This window comes from Ambystoma mexicanum, chromosome 1q, assembly GCF_040938575.1.
Source record: "Ambystoma mexicanum isolate Mex_15411 chromosome 1q, UKY_AmexF1_1, whole genome shotgun sequence".
NCBI lineage: Eukaryota > Metazoa > Chordata > Amphibia > Caudata > Ambystomatidae > Ambystoma > Ambystoma mexicanum.
Genome location: NC_090922.1, coordinates 1000153591 through 1000173351, shown reverse-complemented (window position 1 = coordinate 1000173351; position 19761 = coordinate 1000153591). Strand labels below are relative to the sequence as shown.

Below are 19761 nucleotides of genomic sequence, written 5' to 3'. Positions count from 1 at the left end.
TTGTTAGAAGACACCCACAGGGATGGAGAAAAGGGGACAGGATCTATTAGTACATTGGGAACAAGGTTTCTAATGACCCAGTGTTTTTCCTTTTCACTGCATATGCTTGACGCAACTGGGATGGAGGGCTCTGCCAAGGGAAACGGGCACTACAATTACTGCTTGCGGCCAAATGGTCTATAACCAGCCTATGGAGTAAACCAGAAATACAGACGAAGCTCTTGTGGTGAAACAGAGTATGGTTTATAATGGACATGGAAGAACTAGCCCAAGATGTTCGCAACTTGACAATTATTTATGTTGTTGGACTATGCGCCAAAAAACAGCAACTTCCTGTATTGCCTCAGGAGATAGAGGGCTCTCAACATTTCCCAAAGTATGGTAATTACCCACCAATTCTATGGTAAGACCTGTGGCTTTCAGACTATGCTTTAATTACTTTATTGATGCTCAAAGAAGCAGTACAAAGCAATACCATTGAGGGATTAGGTTTGCACGAGACTTTCCCAGAAAATCTAGTTCCAGAACTTCAGAAATTATTTGATCTCAGGTTCCAAGTGACAGATCCTTCTAGCCCTAAATGTCTTCTACTCACACTGGATTCTCCTCTACACTATTTTGACTACAGATGAGGGACACTTATTTCTCTGACTTGTCAGGGATGTTTGTGTTGCATTGAGATCACTTCTGCTCCCTCCTCCCACAATTGAAGATTTGCACCACATGGTTTCTTGTCAGTAATATGCACACAACCCTCCTCCATCCCATGCTATAATCAGAACCTATTGGAATGCAGGTGGAAGAATTGTCTCTTTTTCCTTTGTCTAATAGGATTAGGAGCAGTGGAACTGCGGCCATGAAGAGGGCAGGATTAAAGGTTGACTCCTGCACCCTGCACCTGTACTGCAGGTTCACAGCCGGAACAAGTTATATGCCGATGCAGAAGGGGACAGCCAAATGCAAACCAGTCTTGGCCACAACCCAAAAAGGGCTGTCCAGCGTGAACCGCTGGGTCACCTCTGTTCTGAGCCAGACCCAATGTTCCATTTAAGATTTCCAAGGAACATTTTACGCCCTGTTTTTTGAAGTTGAGAGTACTTTTTTTGACATGTCAAAAAGTTATGTCTATTCTCAATGAGTATTTTTCATTCATGTAAGCCAAATCTGGAGGGGAAAACGGTGAACAGGAGGATTAAGTTACTGTCATTTAATGCCTATAGCATGTCTATTTTGACATAGTTTCATAGTGCGTTTTGTTTTATGCCAAAACGTGGGTTGACAGCTCTCCTCTCAGATCAACATGTTATCCACAATTACAACTGTTCACATAAGGATAACCACTACAACCCAAACTACGGTAGAAAAGAAAGAGAGGCTCATTGAAATCCAAGCAGATATTTTGAGTATCTACACTGAAAGTCCCACTCCTGGCATTCAGTCAAGGTATTGAGAAGAAATACAAAAGCAAGTCAGGTTGTTGTGCATGTTAACATCAAGAAGTAGCATTCACAAAATAAATAAGCCAAAGAGAAAATGGTCACCATTATCAATCTAAATGTGCTTGAAACCCACAATCCTTTGGCCCTAAACATGGCAAAAGGTTTACTTTTTAAGGACACATTCTTTCGACACGCATGCTCTTACATTAGGAATCACAGCAATCATTCTATGTATAAACAGAATGTATACACATAGTTTATTTCTCACAGTTCTCCTGACATTTTAACATTATTTAGGAACATACTGTATACACAGATTAGAAGAAAACAAAAACATACAAAATGTTTTAAATGATCCACAACAGAATCCAGCAGTATAAAAGAATGCATGTGAATCCCTGCTCACTGCACAGACTATATAGGTCATCACTGGTTTAAATATTAATAAAAATACAATCTTCAGTGGATCTTGCGCAGGCTACAAAAAGGGGGAATTATTACTGTGTGTATGATTCATGTTAGGCAGTTTTCATAGACTAGCTGCGTTGACAAATGCAGGGGACAAACAGCTGTGTGTTCTATTTCGAGGGCATTAATGTTTAATAATTGAGACTATATACAGCAACTACCACTGGCACTTCCACCATATTTTGTACACATCACATGATCATTTTTTAATATAACATTACATTTAAAAAATATATCTGAGTGACAGTTTTTGAACATTCACACACCATGAGCTGGTGAAAGGAAGGGCACCCCAATTGCCACCTGTAGTGCTTTGCTGTTGGTAAAGAACAACTTCTTGTGGTAAAAAGATAAAAGTAAATGGCATCTAAGCAGCTCCAATTTTACAATGGACCGTTCCTGGAACAGCAAGTCCTTCTGTACAGTATATCCTACAAACAAACAGTGTCATTGGTTAAAAACCTTGTCTAAAGATGTCAGTTTCTGTGCAAAAAAACGATTTCACAACAAACTGCAAGCTACTAAACTGGTTTATTATAAATACTTCTATTTATCTCTATCATATGACTAGAGTCAAAAGCCTTTGGAATTGAATGTGTGCTCATCATCTGTCTCCACATTGCTTCCAATCCGCCCCCTGCCAGTGCAGTAGAGACGGTTAACAATTCCAGCGAAGCCTTCTGCACACGCGGAATGTTCAGCTGCTGTTCACGGACCTAGTACTAGGGCAGCACAGTGCTGGAGGTTGAGGAGCACACCCAGGAACCAGTCATGCCGAGAGCGTCATTGCAGCAAAAGACTAGAATCTTTTCCAACTGTAGAGGGAATTAGCAATGATGACAGCCAACCCAAACGTCCAAATCAAGTCCCACGTCATCTGTTTGCTGGGAAGTAGTTTGGGTCAAGGTAATTGTAACTAGTGCCCTGGGCCATGCAATAGTCTCTGTCTAAGAAGGTCTCTACTCTGTAAACAGGTTCCAAGTGGTGATCTTCCTTGTGAGTTGCTGTTTCATGAAGACTGAAAAAGAAACAGAAGATTTAGGAGAGACATTTTTCAAACCGTGTGAACTTTCGCTGGCATTAAACATTTTCAAAGATGTAGCACATTTTAAAACAATTTCTATGCGATACATCAATAAACAAGTTTGTTGTTTTATTAAAGGATCACTTGCTGTCTTTTTAAAAGAAAAATTCAGCCTTTTTTCTGACTACATAGCTAATACAGATTTTTCATTGAATAAATGCAATGTCATCACAATTTAATATGTATATAAGCGAATGTTGCACAGGCTTTTGATAGCTTTCCTAATATTTAAAGAAAGGATGGGGACATCAAACCGGTATACACTGAATGGTCTGGTTTTGTCGTGAAATCCGTAGACTCACCCAATCCAGTGCAAACATATCCACTTCAGAGACAGATTAAAATCTGGCTGAAGCTGGCCAGGACGCAGAGGCTGCAGAGCAAGTGTTTGATTTTTAGGGAAATTATCTACTTCTTAGCAGACTTCCCCCGCTTTAAAGCTGGTCCCATAAAAATATGTTAACATGCCTGTGTCTTTTTTTTGCGTACAAGTAATTTCAAGTCACTTTTTTTTTAAGACCGGCATGTATTCCTCCATTTATAAGTTTAAACACTTTGGCATGTAAAATATGAAGGAATAGTATATAAATTGTGTTTTATTACTAATATCTAGGCATTCGTATAGTCATTTATCTACGTTCACCATTCACGGTTAAAGCAAAATATCAGTGCTATATGATGCAAATGCTAAAGTGTTTATACAGTTAAAAGTAAATGCTAAAATGTGTGCTTTACTAATCAGCCCTCGGTTTCTAACAAAGCCTTCAGTATCTAGTAAGTGCATATTTCTAAATGAACCTTCAGTATGCAAAATCCAACACTGACAAGTCATTTGTGTGCATTTATTTTACAAAGTTAATCAATGGAAATACTTAATTTAATTATTCAGTGCATCATTCGTTAATTTCGAGCGATGATGGCCACGCATTTCTTTATCTTGTCTGCAGCCTCCCCATATCCACCTCTCCATATCTGCATGCTTTCTCATCCGATACATCTCTGCTATTGTCCCGTTTATATATGGTGTAGGTAGATAGAAGCTCAAACCACATACAGATTTTTTTTTTTTTTTTTTAACAGAGTGGGAGGACTGCCTGGACATGTGCCAGGTATTTCAGCCTGGGAATCTTAAGGAAGCAATTTCTAGATGGCTCTTAAGCAATCACTGTTTCGCATCTATAACTTGAATCTTTATTTTGCATGGGGTTTAATACAAGAATATTATTTTATTACATTTTTCAGCATACAGTTTATTTCTAGCAAATGCTCTTGGAGGTTTAACTGCCCTTTCTGGCTCAATCTCCAGTTTTCATTTTGAAAGAGAACAGCTGATACTATTGTAGTGTATCCTAGAACCAACAAAAAAGCCCTCTTTTTAATGAAATAATACTGTCTGTGCATAGCACAATGCTATGCTCTTACAATTCAACAGTTATAAGGCAGTTAAAAAATCTCATTGAATTAAACAATACTATGAGAGGATATATAGGCCACATGCCGCTTTTGAAGTCGAATTATGGCTGTGGTGGGTTGCATACATTAGACATCTTTGTGTATAGAAATCATAAAACTTAAACCTTCATCTTTCACAATTTAAAGCACATTTTCGTGGTTTGCTGAAATGAACAATCTGTCAGTTTCCTTTTCAAAACTTTTTCCTGATAACGCTTTCAGTACAAAAGACCACATTGTATACTGTATATAATGTATACAGCAACAACATTCACCTCGAGCCGAAACAATACTCAAAGCGTATATTTGGTGCATCAGCATTCTCCTGCATAGTGGTGAGACTTTGGAACTCGCTCCCAAGGGATAACCTAAAGTTCAGAGCATTGTTAAAAACATGGCTCTTCAACTCGTCAAGCTAAATAAGAAACGTCATCGAAAGAAAACTGCCAACACAGAAAAATAGAAACACGGATTTTAGAACCTGGCTGTTCCAGGAATGGCAGCTTGAGGCTGGAGCTCCTGTGTCCTGAGCTTATCTCCAACTGCCACAATGACTGATCCTACCACTGCTGAGTATTCTCAGCCTGCCAAGCGGCAAAAAGGTGGAGATGATGAGACTAGGGAATATGGAAAGAGGGAAGACAAAATCCTGGAACTTTTAACCAGGGTTACCTCAGATATAGCAGATATTAAAGCAAAACTGTTTGCTTCAGAGGAGAGATATACCGAGTTATCCACTAAGGATGACTCTATGGAGAACCATCTGACTTCAGTGGATGAAGGAGCACAGAGGATGACTGAACAGATAAGGGATTTACAGCTGCAAAATGAGAAATTAACCCTCAAAATCTCTTAACAGGAAAAGTTGATGGACAGGTTCACTCTTTCAATGAACATAAAGGAGCTGAAGCATGTCTGATTTGGATCAAGAGCCGCTGGAAGAATCGGCAGCTACATCTGGTCACTTAAACACTGGAAAAAAGAAGAGAAGACTGTTCACCAGCTTCTGTTATGCCATTAATTTACATCTAGTGTTGTGTTTGAATGTGGTTTATGTTGAATATAGTTTATTCATATCTCTCTTTTTTTTTTTGGAAACATTACATATTGGTAAAGTATTCATTGGAAACTGCCGGTGCGTTTGCTTTTATTTGAAAGATCGATATGCAGGCGATTTCGAGCAAAGGACCTCATCGAATGTGAAGCATGTTTACGTAATCCAGGAAGTTGCTTTGTTGATCATCCGGTTGATACACATTATGTGCTGGAAAGGCCTGTATAAGGAGAATGCAGTGTATTGTTGGGGGAACTCATGTGGGTCCCTCAACGTCAGAAGTTTTAATTTGATGGATGACATTTATGCAATGACTGCAGCAGTGAGTGGCGATCAAACAGCATGGGTACCTGGAGACTTGGAACCTTCGCGCGCTACAGGGAGGAGCGTTGTGATAATAGATACACTGCATGCAAGCATTTTACTTGCCTATATTTGTCCAGCTTCAATAATGAACATGCATTTATATCACGGGTACAATGACTTTGTTAATCTGCATTCCGTGATGTGAGAGGGAATGAATGTGTACGCGCACAATATTCTAAGGAAAAACCAAATGAGGTGTAATTAATATGGTTTGCTTGCATGGATAAGATCATTTCTGAGCTTGTATTTCTATCATGGGCACGTTGATCTTGCTAATATGCATTTTGTGATATGAGATGGAATGCATATATACGTGCGCAATATTCTGGAAGTTACTGTTTCAGATGCAGGTCCTGAGCGCGGGCATAACCAAGAATGAGATGTATTTAATATTGTTTGCTCAGCATGAGTTAGACCATTTGGGGCTCATTATGTAAAGGGTATGTGCTTATACTGTTTAGGCATGATTCTACCTTGGTTTTTGTTGTTTACTCCCTTTAAGTTTAGTAGATTTTCTTTCAAACAACAAGATCTATGAGGAATGGCTGCTGAACGGGTATGATGTGTGACTGAACCTGCATTGGGAAACGTGGGAGAGCGAAATGTATATAAAACTGTTTCACAGTAATCCAGCTGGAGTGGGTGGCTGGAACATTTGTGGGATACTCTTCAAATTGTTGGTTGGGATACCCTGATGCAATGCAGTTTCGAAAGTGGGTTTACATGTATGATCTCTTATTGTCTTTATGTGACTAAGGGTCTCAATTGCAAACAAACAATGAACAAATGCTATATATGTTTTTTAAACTTCTTTGGGCAAAAGTGGATTCAAATTGGCACAGTATTATCCTTCTCTAATTATTTCCCTGGTAACAAGAACAATATATTATGCTGATTGGGAAAGGAATTAGTATGTTTTGGTTTGGCATATTATTGGACGACAAATACACATCAAAGGGTTTATTATTGAAATTTAGAGAGGGAGTCTATGATATTTTGAAAATTTGCATAATATTAGATATGGATTTGATGGTGGACGGGGAAAGGTTAATATATACAGCTGAATGGATGAGGAGACTTAAGAGTGTAAACATTCACTGTAAGATATGGTATTCGGATTGGATGGTGGTTATAATGATTTGGGATTGTGAATGACTTTTTGTAACATAGGAGAAGAAATGTGGATGAATTTCTTTCTGATAATGGACACCATTAATCGGGAGTCTAAGATTTTGAACACAGTTTGACAATTCAGGAGAATACTCTTAGATGTTTCTGTCTTACTTGGGCGGACATAGGTCAAATCTTTTGCAGATTTATTTTCTTTTCTTTGGTGTAATGTACTGTCTGTTTTATGTGTTGGTTGTATGTTGTAAGGTAGAAGCATGCATAATGGAGAGCAGTGTAAATAGGATGCACATGAGGATTTTGCATATTAACAAGAGATCATTCACTGACGTGTGAACAGAGATATTTGCTTAGCTCATGTTGGGTTGCAAATATGTAAGGTGTTTGTGATATAATGGGTGACTTAACGTTTGTGTCTTGGAATGTGAAGGGGCTAAATTGCTCTACGAAAAGGGAAAAAGTGATGGCTAGATTATGGAGAACAAAGGCGGATGTAGTGCTTTTTACAAGAAACTCACTTATTGGATGAATCCAGGACATATCTGACCAATAAGAAGTATCCTCGTGAGATATCGAATTGATATGTTTCAAAATCAAGGGGAGTTAGTGCCCACTTTAAGCACAGACTTATTCTTAAAATGAGAAAGTGGTGATGGACAGAGAAGGTAGGATACTTTTAGTTGACATTTCTTATAGTGGTAAGGTTATTACTATTGAATGTGCATATGGTCCATGTCCTCCAAATAAATTATTCTTTGAGACGATTACCCGGTTGCTACGTGATATGCAGGGTGACAATTATAATTGGTGGAGACTTTAATTGTGTTCTTGATCATGCTGTTTATCGATCAGCAGTATGCAGATTCACGAATTATGGGATCAGTGGAGCGTATGGCTTGTTCCTTGAAAGATTCAATCTGGCAGATGCATGGAGGATTATACATTCCTCTAGTAGAGAATACTCCTATTCGCCAATGCACGATTCCTTTTCCTGGATTGACTATATACGGATATCGGAGAAATTGGTTGATAAGTTGCTGAGTGCAAACATTAGGGAACGTGACATTTCTTATCACGCTTTGGTGGATTTAAGGTTGGCAGTAGGTGGAGAAAAATCAAACTTCTTAAGATGGCGCATTAAAGCAGGTATATTAAGAAATGACAATGAAGTAAATCACCTCAAATCATATATTGAGATGCTTCTCAAGGAAAACATACATTCAACAGTGTTGGGGAGAATTCTCAGAAATGTGCCAATTCCCTCCACCTTAGAGACCCCCCCCAACAACTTTGTTTGATTTTGAGGACTTGATCTTTTTTAACCTGGAGAGTGTGTGACCCTTTTTCTGACGCTCTCATGTATTGTATTGTGATTTTGAACACTTTCTTTTGGTTGTGGACTCTGACAAACTCCATAGGCATAATCTTTTACATTGTGTCACACAGCACCTTCAGTGCAGTGGCACAGGGAAGTCTTTCAGGTTTCCCAAAGGTTTAAATACCTTCTCTTGGATAAACTGTTTCCAAGAGCAGTAAAGTGAAATTGACTTTACTTACCATTGTAACTTTCTAGACCCAGCACACCCTATCTTACAATAGAGTCCTGGAGGGGTTACCTAGTATCCCCTTTGTTTAGCTTCTCATGTAACATTTTTATGTCACCCTTTCCTCACTGAAGGGCTGGTGGCAGTGATTTTGTTTTAACTACCATGGTGTGCATTTACCGCCGGCTGCGTTCGCAGCTACAGTAAAGCATCCATGGGTGCCATTTTTGTCAAAAAGGTAGTCTTCTTTTTTCACCATTTCTTTGAGGAAAGGCCCTTCTTATGGTATGGTCTCATTGTTCATTTTGCCTTTGGCGGGATTCATGAGTGAAGTCCGCCTCTGGCTCCAGGGTGTCTGGGGTAGGCAGGAAGTGAGGGAGGTTCCCGAAACTCCCTGTGCTTAGCCTCCTAGGAGACCCAAATGCACTCGGTGGTGATTGGCCGGCTGACTGTCCCGCAAGTACAGCCACCCTGCTGGGTGACTGATAGCTGGGCTGGAATGAATGGGAGAGAACTGAATAAAAGGCAAGTCTTTTGGCTTGGAAGGCAGAGTCGACCACTGGACGAAGGAACCAAATAAGTACTTGAAGAGGACGCCTGCTGCAAACTCCTGGACCGCTGGTTTGCCTGGTGAAACCCTGCTGCAGTGTCGAAACGCCAAGTTCGCATCGACAGAGAGGCCCCTGCACGGACGACTTCTCCCCTTAAGTTGGTGGGACCAATCAACTCCAAAGTAAGCCACCTGGACATCCATCTCGGAGATGGTTGAATTTCCACAGAGTTTCTGCTGGAAACCGTATAGCCTGGGAGAGGAACACCAGATTATGTGCGTTACTTTTAGGCTGGCCTAGAGCTTCAGGAAGATCCTCCGGACTCCCAGGAAGCAGGACTGACCGAGCCTGAGCCCCCTCAACAGAGTGCGGGACCCCAGAAGCAAGGAAAGTCCATCTCGACAGCCAGGAACCACAGTGTTGCTATTCACGAGGAGCTGAAACACTGAGCAGCCACTAAAAGTGAAGTTTGCCGGTTGCGAGTTTTGATCGTCCCAGTGCCTTGCAGGAGTCCCCCGACGTCCTCCCTCTTTTACCCACGACTGAGCCCCAGGAACAGTGAGATCTGCAGAGCTGCACAGGAACAGAAGTCATCAGCTGCATCTTTTCTTCATTTCTAAGGTACGGTAAAAAATCTGAGAGAACTTACCTCTTACTGTAAAGTGCTTGCAACTTCTACAAATCACAAGTCTAATCAGCTTGTGGCCCTACATTTGATTCTTCTTTTCATCAAAGACTCTGAAGAACTTGTGCAAAGACTTTTCCATTTACTTACCAGAAGTGCTTCATCCTATACAAGCATTTGCCCATTGACCTTGGCTTAGCCTATTGAATTGTATGACTCTTCTTGAAGGATCCAAAAGTATTTGCCTGCTTAACAATATTTGTGGTCTCTTGTTGTTCTAATAACCTTTGCCTTTTACCAACTTCTAAGATTATTCTAAATGCCAACAGTAAGATATTAATGTCCCCTGTCTCCTAGTTATTGAAGTTACCCGTGGGTGTAGGTTGTGTTTGTGGGCCATCCCAAAAGGGTCTTTACCGATTTAGAAACTAAGAGTGAACAGTATTTACGTGTATTTGTGTGTTACTATTATATTGCTCCCTGCTGAAGAAGGCTTATTCTAACTGGCTGATAAATAAATTAATAACTATTTATGCTGTTGGAGGCATGTGGACCGGTATAGTGGGAACTGGCGTGGGCATCTGGGCCTGCAATGGGGCCTGAGGCGCTGGAACCATGGGCAGAGTGGCCGTGGGTGTTAACAGCAGAACTGGAGGGTGCATGCCCCGGATCACATCGTTGAGGATGAGGCCCATCTTTGGAGACCTCATAAGCGAATGGAATTTTTCCAAAAAAACTGTCCTCGCAGGCGGTGGAGCGCTTGGTGGCACGGGCGCAGGGCGCGGAGGTTGCTGAGACCTGTGCACACTCTGCCTTGCTGCATGCAGGGTATATCTGCCCTGCGACACTGAAGGGTATGCTCTAGGCCACGAGCCCGGCGAAGACCAGTCCCACCTGGAAACTTGTTCCCCTGCCTGTTCCCCAAAAGGGGATGGGTTTCGGGCAAGCCGCCATTTTGTCTGGACCGGCGGCCATTTTGGCAGGCTGCATGCCACGTGTGTCTGTTGTGGTGCTTGCCGCACTGTGCCCGGCCTCTTCCTGGACTCTTGGCGGTGGAGGTAGAGGCCTATCTTGCACCTCAGGACGGGGTCTGGCGGGCTGAGTGCCCTCGGCCTCGCAGTAGTACTGCATACAGGCGACCCCTCGGACATCTGTCCGGTACCAGGGTGTAGCCCCTCGGGCGGAGCCCGGTAATAGAACCTTGCGGTCTCTCAGCGGAGTCACCGGTAGGATCTTGCGACCCGTCGGCCTGGCGGCCGGTGTCTGAGTCAGCCTTGGTACCTACGCTGGTGCTAGGAACTGAAAGGTCCCTCCCGATCAGGCACTTCCTGGGGAAGGAGTCGCCTTTGTGGGGTGCGGATGAAATCAGTGCCCCTATCCTGGACCTGGACTTGTGCCTGATGAATTCCTTGAAGTCCTCTGGAGGCGACCTTCCAAAGAGCTCCCTCCACCGAGCTAGCCTGTTCTTCAGAGCGTGCGCTGTGAGCGTGTCACACATGGTGCAACCCTCCCAGCCATGTTCGGGGCCAAGGCAGTGGAGGCACAGAGCGTGGGGTGGGGGTCGGGGGGGGGGGGGGGGGGGGTAGTCGGATGTAGGAAAGAGCCCTTCGCAGGCTGGCCACCTGCTTAAGCCAGCTGACATTGGCATGCGCCAGGGAGGAGAGTGGCGCCAGAGCACAGAGGTATCTGAATAAGAGACAAGAAAAAAGAAGACAAAAGTACTTCTCCGGGGAAGAGCGCGTGGAATTACTAGGCCAAACCCAGGAGCGCTGGTGAAGGCAGTGCGTTCCAGTCGACTTGGAAAAGAGGACAAAGGAGTGGTGTCGGTGGGCGAAGTCAGTGGAGCGCATGCACCATGGGCCACGCCCTCAGGCACATCTAAATTTAAAGGGGAAGATGATTATTTTTGTTGAAAAAGGTTCTGTTTCCCATCCCTAGCGAGGGGCGCCCATACAGTATGGAGGAAAGGGGACGGGACTTAGGAGTAAGAAAGTTTAGGGCAAAGTAGATAAAGTTGCTCCGTTTGTGTCAAAGTCGATCTGAGCCCGGCAGAGGGGGATCAATTGAAAGTTTGAGGATGAATAATGAAACACCCGAGAAATTGGAAAAGTGAAAATCCTGAGAGCAGTGTGTTAAAGTGGATTTGAGCCCGGCAGAGGGGGATCCAAAGTGAATAGTGAAAATCCTAAGAAACTTGAGTACATGCAAAATAAAGGTAAGGAACTTTGTGTGTTGCATCATGCCCTCTAAAAGGAGAGACTTTGGCATAGAAGGCCATGATGTTGAAGTTTTGAACTGCACTCTCGTGCTAGAAAAGCCAGAAACTGTGCTAATCTCTAGCGTGCCGCCTTGTCCATTACTGAAAACGTGGGGAAGGGAAGCCCACGGCTGGAATATCCTGACATATGATTTCATTAACACTTTTCTTTTGCATAACATCGTTTCCCACACTATTTGTATTTAGAGGCAAGGATTGGTAATAGGTGTTAGGCAAGATTGGAACAAGTTACTTACCTGTAACTGTTGTTCTCCAGCATGGGTCTGGCATGGATTCACATGCTCATGAATATTCCCTGTCAGGCTGGGAATCCTCGGTAAAGAAAAATCAGTATCAGTTTCGTTTCTGATCTGTCTTTCGTAGTAGTAACCAATCACTGATCTCTGCATGATACTGACCACAGCCAATGACTGCCCTCTCCCTAAGCCCCACCTCTGGCAGCCATCTTCAGATTTGGTAGCACGTGAAGTGGCAGTATGACCAAGTCAAGAGCCGCAGAGGGGTAGGCGGGAGGGTTCGCATGTGAATCCATGCCAGACCCATGCTGGAGAACAACAGTTACAGGTAAGTAACTTGTTCCTTCTCCAGCATGGGGTCTGGCATGGATTCACATGCTCATGAATAAAAGAATACATAGCAGTACACACATGCACAACCACGGGAGGTGGCAACAGGCTCAACATTAAGCAATACCACAACTCAACATTAAGCATCTCTTACCTTCTCACCAGGCTCACCTTAGGCGAACAGGTTGCGCAGCACTGCTTGGCCGACCCTGGACTCCTCCCTGGAATCCCGGTCGACGCAGTAGAATTTCGTGAAGGTGTGCGTCAACCTCCACGTAGCAGCCCTGAAGATGTCCAGCAGGGGCACACCAGATAGGAACGCCGTGGTAGCTGCGATCGCTCTGGTGGAATGGGCTCTCGGACGGCCAGGCAGCGGTCGGTTTGCCAACCGATGACAGTACATGATACAGCCGGAGAGCCATCTGGAAATGGAAGCCTTTGAGAGAGCCTTCCCCTGATTGACAGGTCCAAAGTTCACAAAAAGTTGTGACGTCTTCCGAAAACTCTTCGTGCGGTCCACGCAGAACTTCAGTGCTCTAGCCACATCCAGCGAGTGCAAAGTCCTTTCAGCCGGCGACGAAGGCGACGGGAAGAAAACAGGCAACACCAAGGGTTCGTTGAGGTGGAAGTCCGACGGCACCTTGGGCATGAAGGAGGGGTGCGTCCTGAGCACTACCCTTGTGTCGTGAAAAGTCAAGTACGGGGGCTTGCAGGAAAGGGCCTGGATCTCTCCCACCCGTCGTGCGGAGGTGATGGCCACAAGAAACGCTGTTTTCCACGACAAGAACTTCAACGGAGCTGAGTGCAGAGGCTCGAACGGAGGTCCCATGAGCTTGGTCAGCACCACGTTGAGCTCCCACGCCGGGACCGGAGCCTTCACCGGCGGGAACGATCTGAACAGTCCCTTCATGAATTCTTTCACCAGACGATGAGACCACAAAGACGTCCGTCCTGTGGTTCTGGTGTATCGGGAGATCACAGCAAGATGAATCTTGATGGAAGCGTGCGCCAGTCCAGCCTTGGCCAACGTCAGTAGGTCCGGCAGTACTTGAGGAGCCGTAATCCGTAGAGGGTTGATCTTCTGTGCGTGGCACCAGACAGAGAACCTCTTCCATTTGTGTCCGTAGCATTTAAGAGTTGAGGACGCCCTGGCCTTTGCAAGAACCTCTCTGCATCGGCCGGTATGTCGTAACCTCCAAACTCTAACGCTGCAGGAGCCAGGCCTGCAAGTTCAGCGACTTCGGGTCGTGATGGAGGATGGCGTCTCCTTCCCTGGAGAGAAGATCCGCGTCCACTGGCAGCTTGATTGACGGGGACGCTGACAAGTCCAGAAGGCCCGGGAACCATATCTGCCTCGGCCACGCAGGTGCGACGAGGATCATCCTGCACCGTGACCTCTTAAGCTGGTTGATGAGCCGGATCAGCAACGGCAATGGAGGGAACGCGTATAGGAACAGGCCCTCCCAGGGGAACGAGAAAGCATCGCCCATGCTCCTCGGCTGGGGAAACCTGCTGGTGACCCTCCGTCGCGAACAGATCGATCTGGGGTGTGCCCCACCGTCGGAAGAGGCGGTCCACTAGATCCTGTCGTAGTTCCCACTCGTGGCACGAGCGCAGCTCTCTGCTGAGCGAGTCGGCGATGGTGTTTTTTATTCCTGCCAGATGAAACGGCACCAGAAACATCCCTTGGGCGACGGCCCAATGCCACAGATCCTGCGCCTCCTTGGACAGGGCTGGGGATCTGGTACCGCTCTGCTTCCTGATGTAGAACATGGTGGTGGTGTTGTCGGTGAAGATCCTCACCACCTTGCCCTTGAGGGACGGAAGAAAGGACCTGAGGGCCCAAAACACTGCACGGAGCTCCAGGACGTTGATATGGAGGGACTTCTCCGTCGGCAGCCAAAGGCCTCTCGCGTGCAGATTTTCGGTGTGCGCTCCCCACCCTCCCAGGGAGGCATCCGTGGTCACTGTCTTCTGGTGGCCCGGGGTCTGGAAGTCCATGCCCGCCGTCAGATGCGCGGGTGCCCCACCACCGGATCGCTCGTCGGAAGCTCTCGTCAAGTGTGATCCTGTCCTCGAAGCTGCCCGTTGTCTGGATCCAGCGAGCGTCCAGGAACTCCTGTAACGTGCACATTCGAAGCCTGCACAGGCGGATGAGATAAATGCAAGAAGACATCATTCCGAGGAGGGATTTGATGGACCTCACCCTGGCCGCGTCCGCAACCAGCATCCGCTGCACCTTGCCCAAGATGGCCCTCGTCCTTTCCTCCGACGGAGAGGCCAGAAGCGCCACTGTGTCGAGTTTTTCTCCCAGAAACAGTGCGTCTTGCGTGGGCACCAGGTGGGACTTGGCGTAGTTTATGGAGAATCCCAGGTCCTTGAGTAGTTGGACAGTCCTCGCCGTGTGCTCCGCGGCGAGCTCCCTTGTCTTTGCTCGGATGAGCCAGTCGTCCAGGTAGGGGTAGACGTGGATCCCCTCCAGGCGCAGCCGCGCCGCCACCGGTGCGAGGCACTTGGTGAACACCCTGGGCGCCGACCTCAATCCGAAGGGAAGGGCTCTGAACTGGTAGTGATGCCCTTGGACCACGAATCTGAGAAACCTTCGGTGTCCCTTTAGGATGGGGATATGGAAGTAAGCATCCTCCAAATCCAACGACAGGAAATCGCCCTCCTCCAGCTGACCCAGGACGTGCTGGAGGGCGACCATCCGGAAGATCTGTGCCTTGATGAATTTGTTGAATTGTCGTAGGTCCAGGATGGGACGCCATCCTCCTGTCTTCTTCTTCACGAGGATTTATCTTGATTATACTCCGGAGCCCCGAAGCCTCTTTGGGACGAGCTCGATGGCACCTTTCTTGAGCATCGCCTTTACCTCCAAGAGAAGTTGAGGGACCTGATGTTACTTCCTGGCCACGGGGGGGGGGTCAGGGGGGGCTGGGGGGGTGTAGGAACGCGCTGGAACTTCTTTAGAAACTCGAGCACGTGACTCTGGGCCAGGGCGTCCAGCACCCAACGGTTGGTGGAGATGGACTCCCACACGCTGATGAAGTTCGCCAGCTGGCCTCCCTGGCGATGCTTCGGTGGGGGCCCGACCCCACGGCCGGTTCAGTCCTGCTTCGACGAGGCTTTGCCGCCTTGTCCTCCCTGGCGACGACGGCAGGGTCTGCCCGACTTGCCTCGTCCCCTGTAGGCTTCCTGTGACGACGAACGGGCCGCTTGACGGTAGGTGGAATATCCGCCACCGGAACCTTTGGAGGCACCCTGCTTGAGAACACCAAGAGACCGGGCTGTCTCAGTGTCCGTCTTGATGGCTTGTAGGGAATCGTCCACTGTTTTCCCAAACAGGTTGCTCCCGTCGAATGGCATGTCCAAAACTCTGGTCTGCACGTCCTGCCGGAAGTCCGTTGCCTTGAGCCATCCACGCCGTCTAAGGCACACGCCGTTGCCCAACTGGCGAAATCCAGTGTCAGCGATGTCCGTCGCTATCGTAATGGGAGGCAGGGAGGCTCTGGGCCCCGAAGTCGCCTCCACTGGTGTAGCCTCCACAGGCCTTGGCAGGGTGGATCAAGGCTTTCACCACCTTAGGTGCGCTCACCGCCTTCTCCTTGGGGGGAGGGTCACCGCCTCGCTCCCCCTCCAATGGGGCCTTTGAGCTCGACCAGGGTCTCTCCAGGAGCTTCGCCGGGTGCTCGGCCTTCCTCTTACCAGAGCCAGAGCGTTGGCTCGTGGTTGATGGCGCCGGGGAGGATGCGCCCTGCCTGGCGACCGTAGAGCCTGACCGTTCGGCACTCCCGGTGCCAGCGGACTCGCGGTGCTTGGCCTTCTGTTGAGCCCCCCTCGCCGGGGCGCCCTCAAAGGTCTTAGAAGACCGCTCAGACTTCTTCTTTTTCTCGCCTGACGGGCTCTTCCCTTCCAGCCAGTTGGCGAGACGCAGATGGCAGTCCTTCATGGTCCGCTCCGACATATTGCCGCAAAACGCACAGTCCTTCTCCACGTGTGTCTTGTCCTCATGCAGGCAGTAGAGGCAAAGGGATTGTTCGTCCTCCTTAAAGACATTCTGAAGCTGGCATCCAGGGCAGACCCTGAACAGCTTTCCGGGCGTCGATCTTCCCTTCTCCTGTTCCATGTCCGAGATGGGCCCGAGAAACTTCTGGAGTCCTCCAAAAGCGTGGCTCGATGAAATCTTCACCCTTGAGGGGCGTAGAGGAATCCGACATGGGTCCCTGTTGATCGGATAAAGAAACGGTGGAGCCGTGAGGCTCTTTTGACCGAAAAAAGAGAGAATTTTCCTATGAAAAAGTGCGAAAACGCACTACAGCTCGAGAGCAATAGCACAAGGATCCCAACACATGAACGTGCGGTAAAAAACTGAAGATGGCTGCCAGAGGCGGGGCTTAGGGAGAGGGCAGTCATTGGCTGTGGTCAGTATGACGCAGAGATCAGTGATTGGTTACTACTACGAAAGACAGATCAGAAACGAAACTGATACTGATTTTTCTTTACCGAGGATTCCCAGCCTGACGACGGGGAATATTCATGAGCATGTGAATCCATGCCAGACCCCGTGCTGGAGAGGTATGCAGTACCCTTTGGGAGACTACACCAACCTTGTCCGCCTGGCAAAAGGTAACCCAACCTTTGGTATAAGTCTGTACTATACAGGTTGGTAGTGTGGCCGAGCAGCATGTTTATCTCAAGAGAGGTCAATGTGAGCAGTACGGTGTATGGTTTTTACTTAGAGATTCACAGTGACCAGTTTTCAAATAAACTCTTACACTCAAGGTTTCTTGATTAAACAATTAAACAGTCAGTTGAATAAGCCTTCTTCAGAGGGGAGCAATATATAAGTAACACAAACATACACTTCAAAATACACACTCTTAGTTTCTCTAAATCAGCAAGTACTGATTTGGGATAGCACACAGATGGTTCCTACACCCTGAGGTGACAAATAACTAGGACACTGTGGACATTAATATTTCACTGGTACATTTAGAGCAATACTGAGTTTGGGGTCAATGAAAAGGGTTTGGGAATAAAACAAAGGTTACACAAATATTCTGAAGCAGGTAAGTACTTTTGAACCCTCCAATGCAAAGTCAATTAACCCTTTCTTGGAGGAAAGGTAATGCACAAAGTCAGAGGTAAGAAGAGTCTTTCAGGGAGCCAGCCAAAGTTAATTGAGCAAAAGGCGAGGTGAGCTGAAGCACGTCTTGCAGGTAAGTAAAAGTCCTGCACAATGTTTTAGAAGTCTTTGTAGAAAAAAATAGAATCACTGTAGAGCCTCAACCTGGGAGGCTTGTGACGGGGCAAAGCTGCAAGCAGCTCTGCAAAAGGAACCAAGACAAGTCTCAACTGAGAACTAGCAAGGCTACACGACAAGAGGTAAGTCCCCTTAGTTTTACAGTACCTTTGATTAGAAGAAATAGTTCCAGCTGGCTTCTGTCCCTGTGTAGGTCTGCAGATCCTGTGGTTCCTGGGCTTCAGTTGTGGGAACAAGAGGGAGGACGGCTGGGGACTCCTGCACTACGAACTGAAGGTCAGCGGCAGCAATGGGCAAACTTCAGATCAGCGGCACTTCGCGGGTTCAGCTCCTCGAGACTCTCGCAAATAGCACCATGCAGGTTCTCGGATACCACTATGGACGTTCCTCGCATCTGGGGTCCAGCACTCTGTTGAGGTGGCTTAGGCTTGGTCAGTCCTGCTTCCTGGGAGTCCGGAGGATCTTCCTGGAGCTTGGGTCTCACTTAAAGACACTTGCTCGATTCTGGTGTTCCTATCCTTGGCACTTGGGTTCCTGCAGCAGCAATGGAAGTACAGCCAGCTCCGAGAGGATTTCCAGATGAGCTCTTCTTGGGGTCAAAAGGTCCCACCAACCCAAGGTTGAGAGGTCGTCCTTTGCAGATCTTCTCTAATTGAGGCAAATTTGGAGCTTCAGATAGTGTGTGCTGGGTCTAGAAAGTTACAAACTGTAAGTAAAGTCAATTTCACTTCACTGATCTTGGAAACAGTAGTTTTACAAAGAGAAGGTATTTAAACCTTTGGGAAATCTAAGAGACTTCCCTGTGTCACTGTACTGAAGGTGCTATGTTTCACAATGTAATAATTACACCTATGGAGTTTGTCACACTCCAAAGTCAAAAGAAACAGAGTCCAAATCACAGAAAAATACACGAGAGATTGGGAAAAAGGTCTCCAGGTTAGAAATCAAAAGTCCTAAAGTCCAGCAAAAAGAGCTGGGGGTCTCTAAGGCAGAAGAGAATTAGCAAATTCCTGAGAATTCTCCCTAACAATTGGCTTATTAGTATAGGCCCATTTATTTTGGCAAGACACCACTAGGACTGCATTATTATTTGACGGTCATAGCTTGCTCCCATATTTCGATTTAGGATTAGATAGGCATTTTCCAAACCCAATTGAAGTTCAATAAAAAAAAACCCTAGAACTGTGGTCACTTGTGTCTGTCTTACTTTTGATGGTTAGGTAAGAATTGGTAGAGTAACACTGTGTGAGACTACACAAAAATGATCTGCTTGGTATTAGGAAACCCACCTTTTGCTATAGGTCTGTACTACACAAGTTGGTAGTGTGACCGAGCAGCCAGACCTATCTCAACGGGGTAATAATGTGAGCTGTAGCAATGAAATTCGCAAATACAAATATCCAAGCACCACTTACACTGAAAGTTTTCATTATAAATAGTTATTTAACATCAATTTTTAAATGAGTTCTTTAAAAAAAAAAGCTAGATATGTAACAATCAAATATACTTTAAAATACTTTTCAGAATCAGCATAAGTTAGTGGATACTCTTTGGATATGCTTATTACACACTTCCGTCACCCGGAGGCAACTTCATTCACAAGAATATGATATGATATGGCATTTGTAACGCGCCTATACACAAGTGTTTCAAGGCGTGACGAGGCGGGGAGTGGGGAACAAAGGGAAGACAGACAACGATCCTACTAGGCCAGGTGTCATTCAGATCGCGCAAGTGCATGGGTAGAGCAGAAGGGAAAAGTGCAAAGAGAAAGGGAGAGGGGAAGTGCAGTAAAGGGGTATTAGAATAACAAGATAAATAATAAGGGCCAGCTGGTGGCAAGTGCAAGGTAAGTGCAGACAAGTGCTGGGAAGGGGGGCTGTAGGGATACAGAGACAGTCCTGCAGTGCAGGGGTTGCCAGGGAGGCAGTGCAAGGGGAGAG

General features: G+C 46.2%; 1 protein-coding gene across 6 annotated transcripts in view; it reads right to left on the bottom strand.

Moving 5' to 3' along the window:
• Nucleotides 1-1677: 1677 nt before the first annotated feature.
• The window catches only part of ZZZ3 (zinc finger ZZ-type containing 3), a 707971-nt gene continuing 689887 nt past the window's right edge, over nt 1678-19761 (bottom strand). For 4 of the 6 annotated variants that reach the window (XM_069641666.1, XM_069641669.1, XM_069641670.1 and 1 more), the window contains exon 12: nt 2634-2925. In XM_069641666.1, the coding sequence (XP_069497767.1) occupies nt 2781-2925 (145 nt within the window). In that variant the 3' untranslated portion in view covers nt 2634-2780. Of the gene's footprint in view, nt 2926-19761 lie in introns of all 6 variants that reach the window. The other 2 variants (XM_069641671.1, XM_069641672.1) reach the window with 1 other exon arrangement.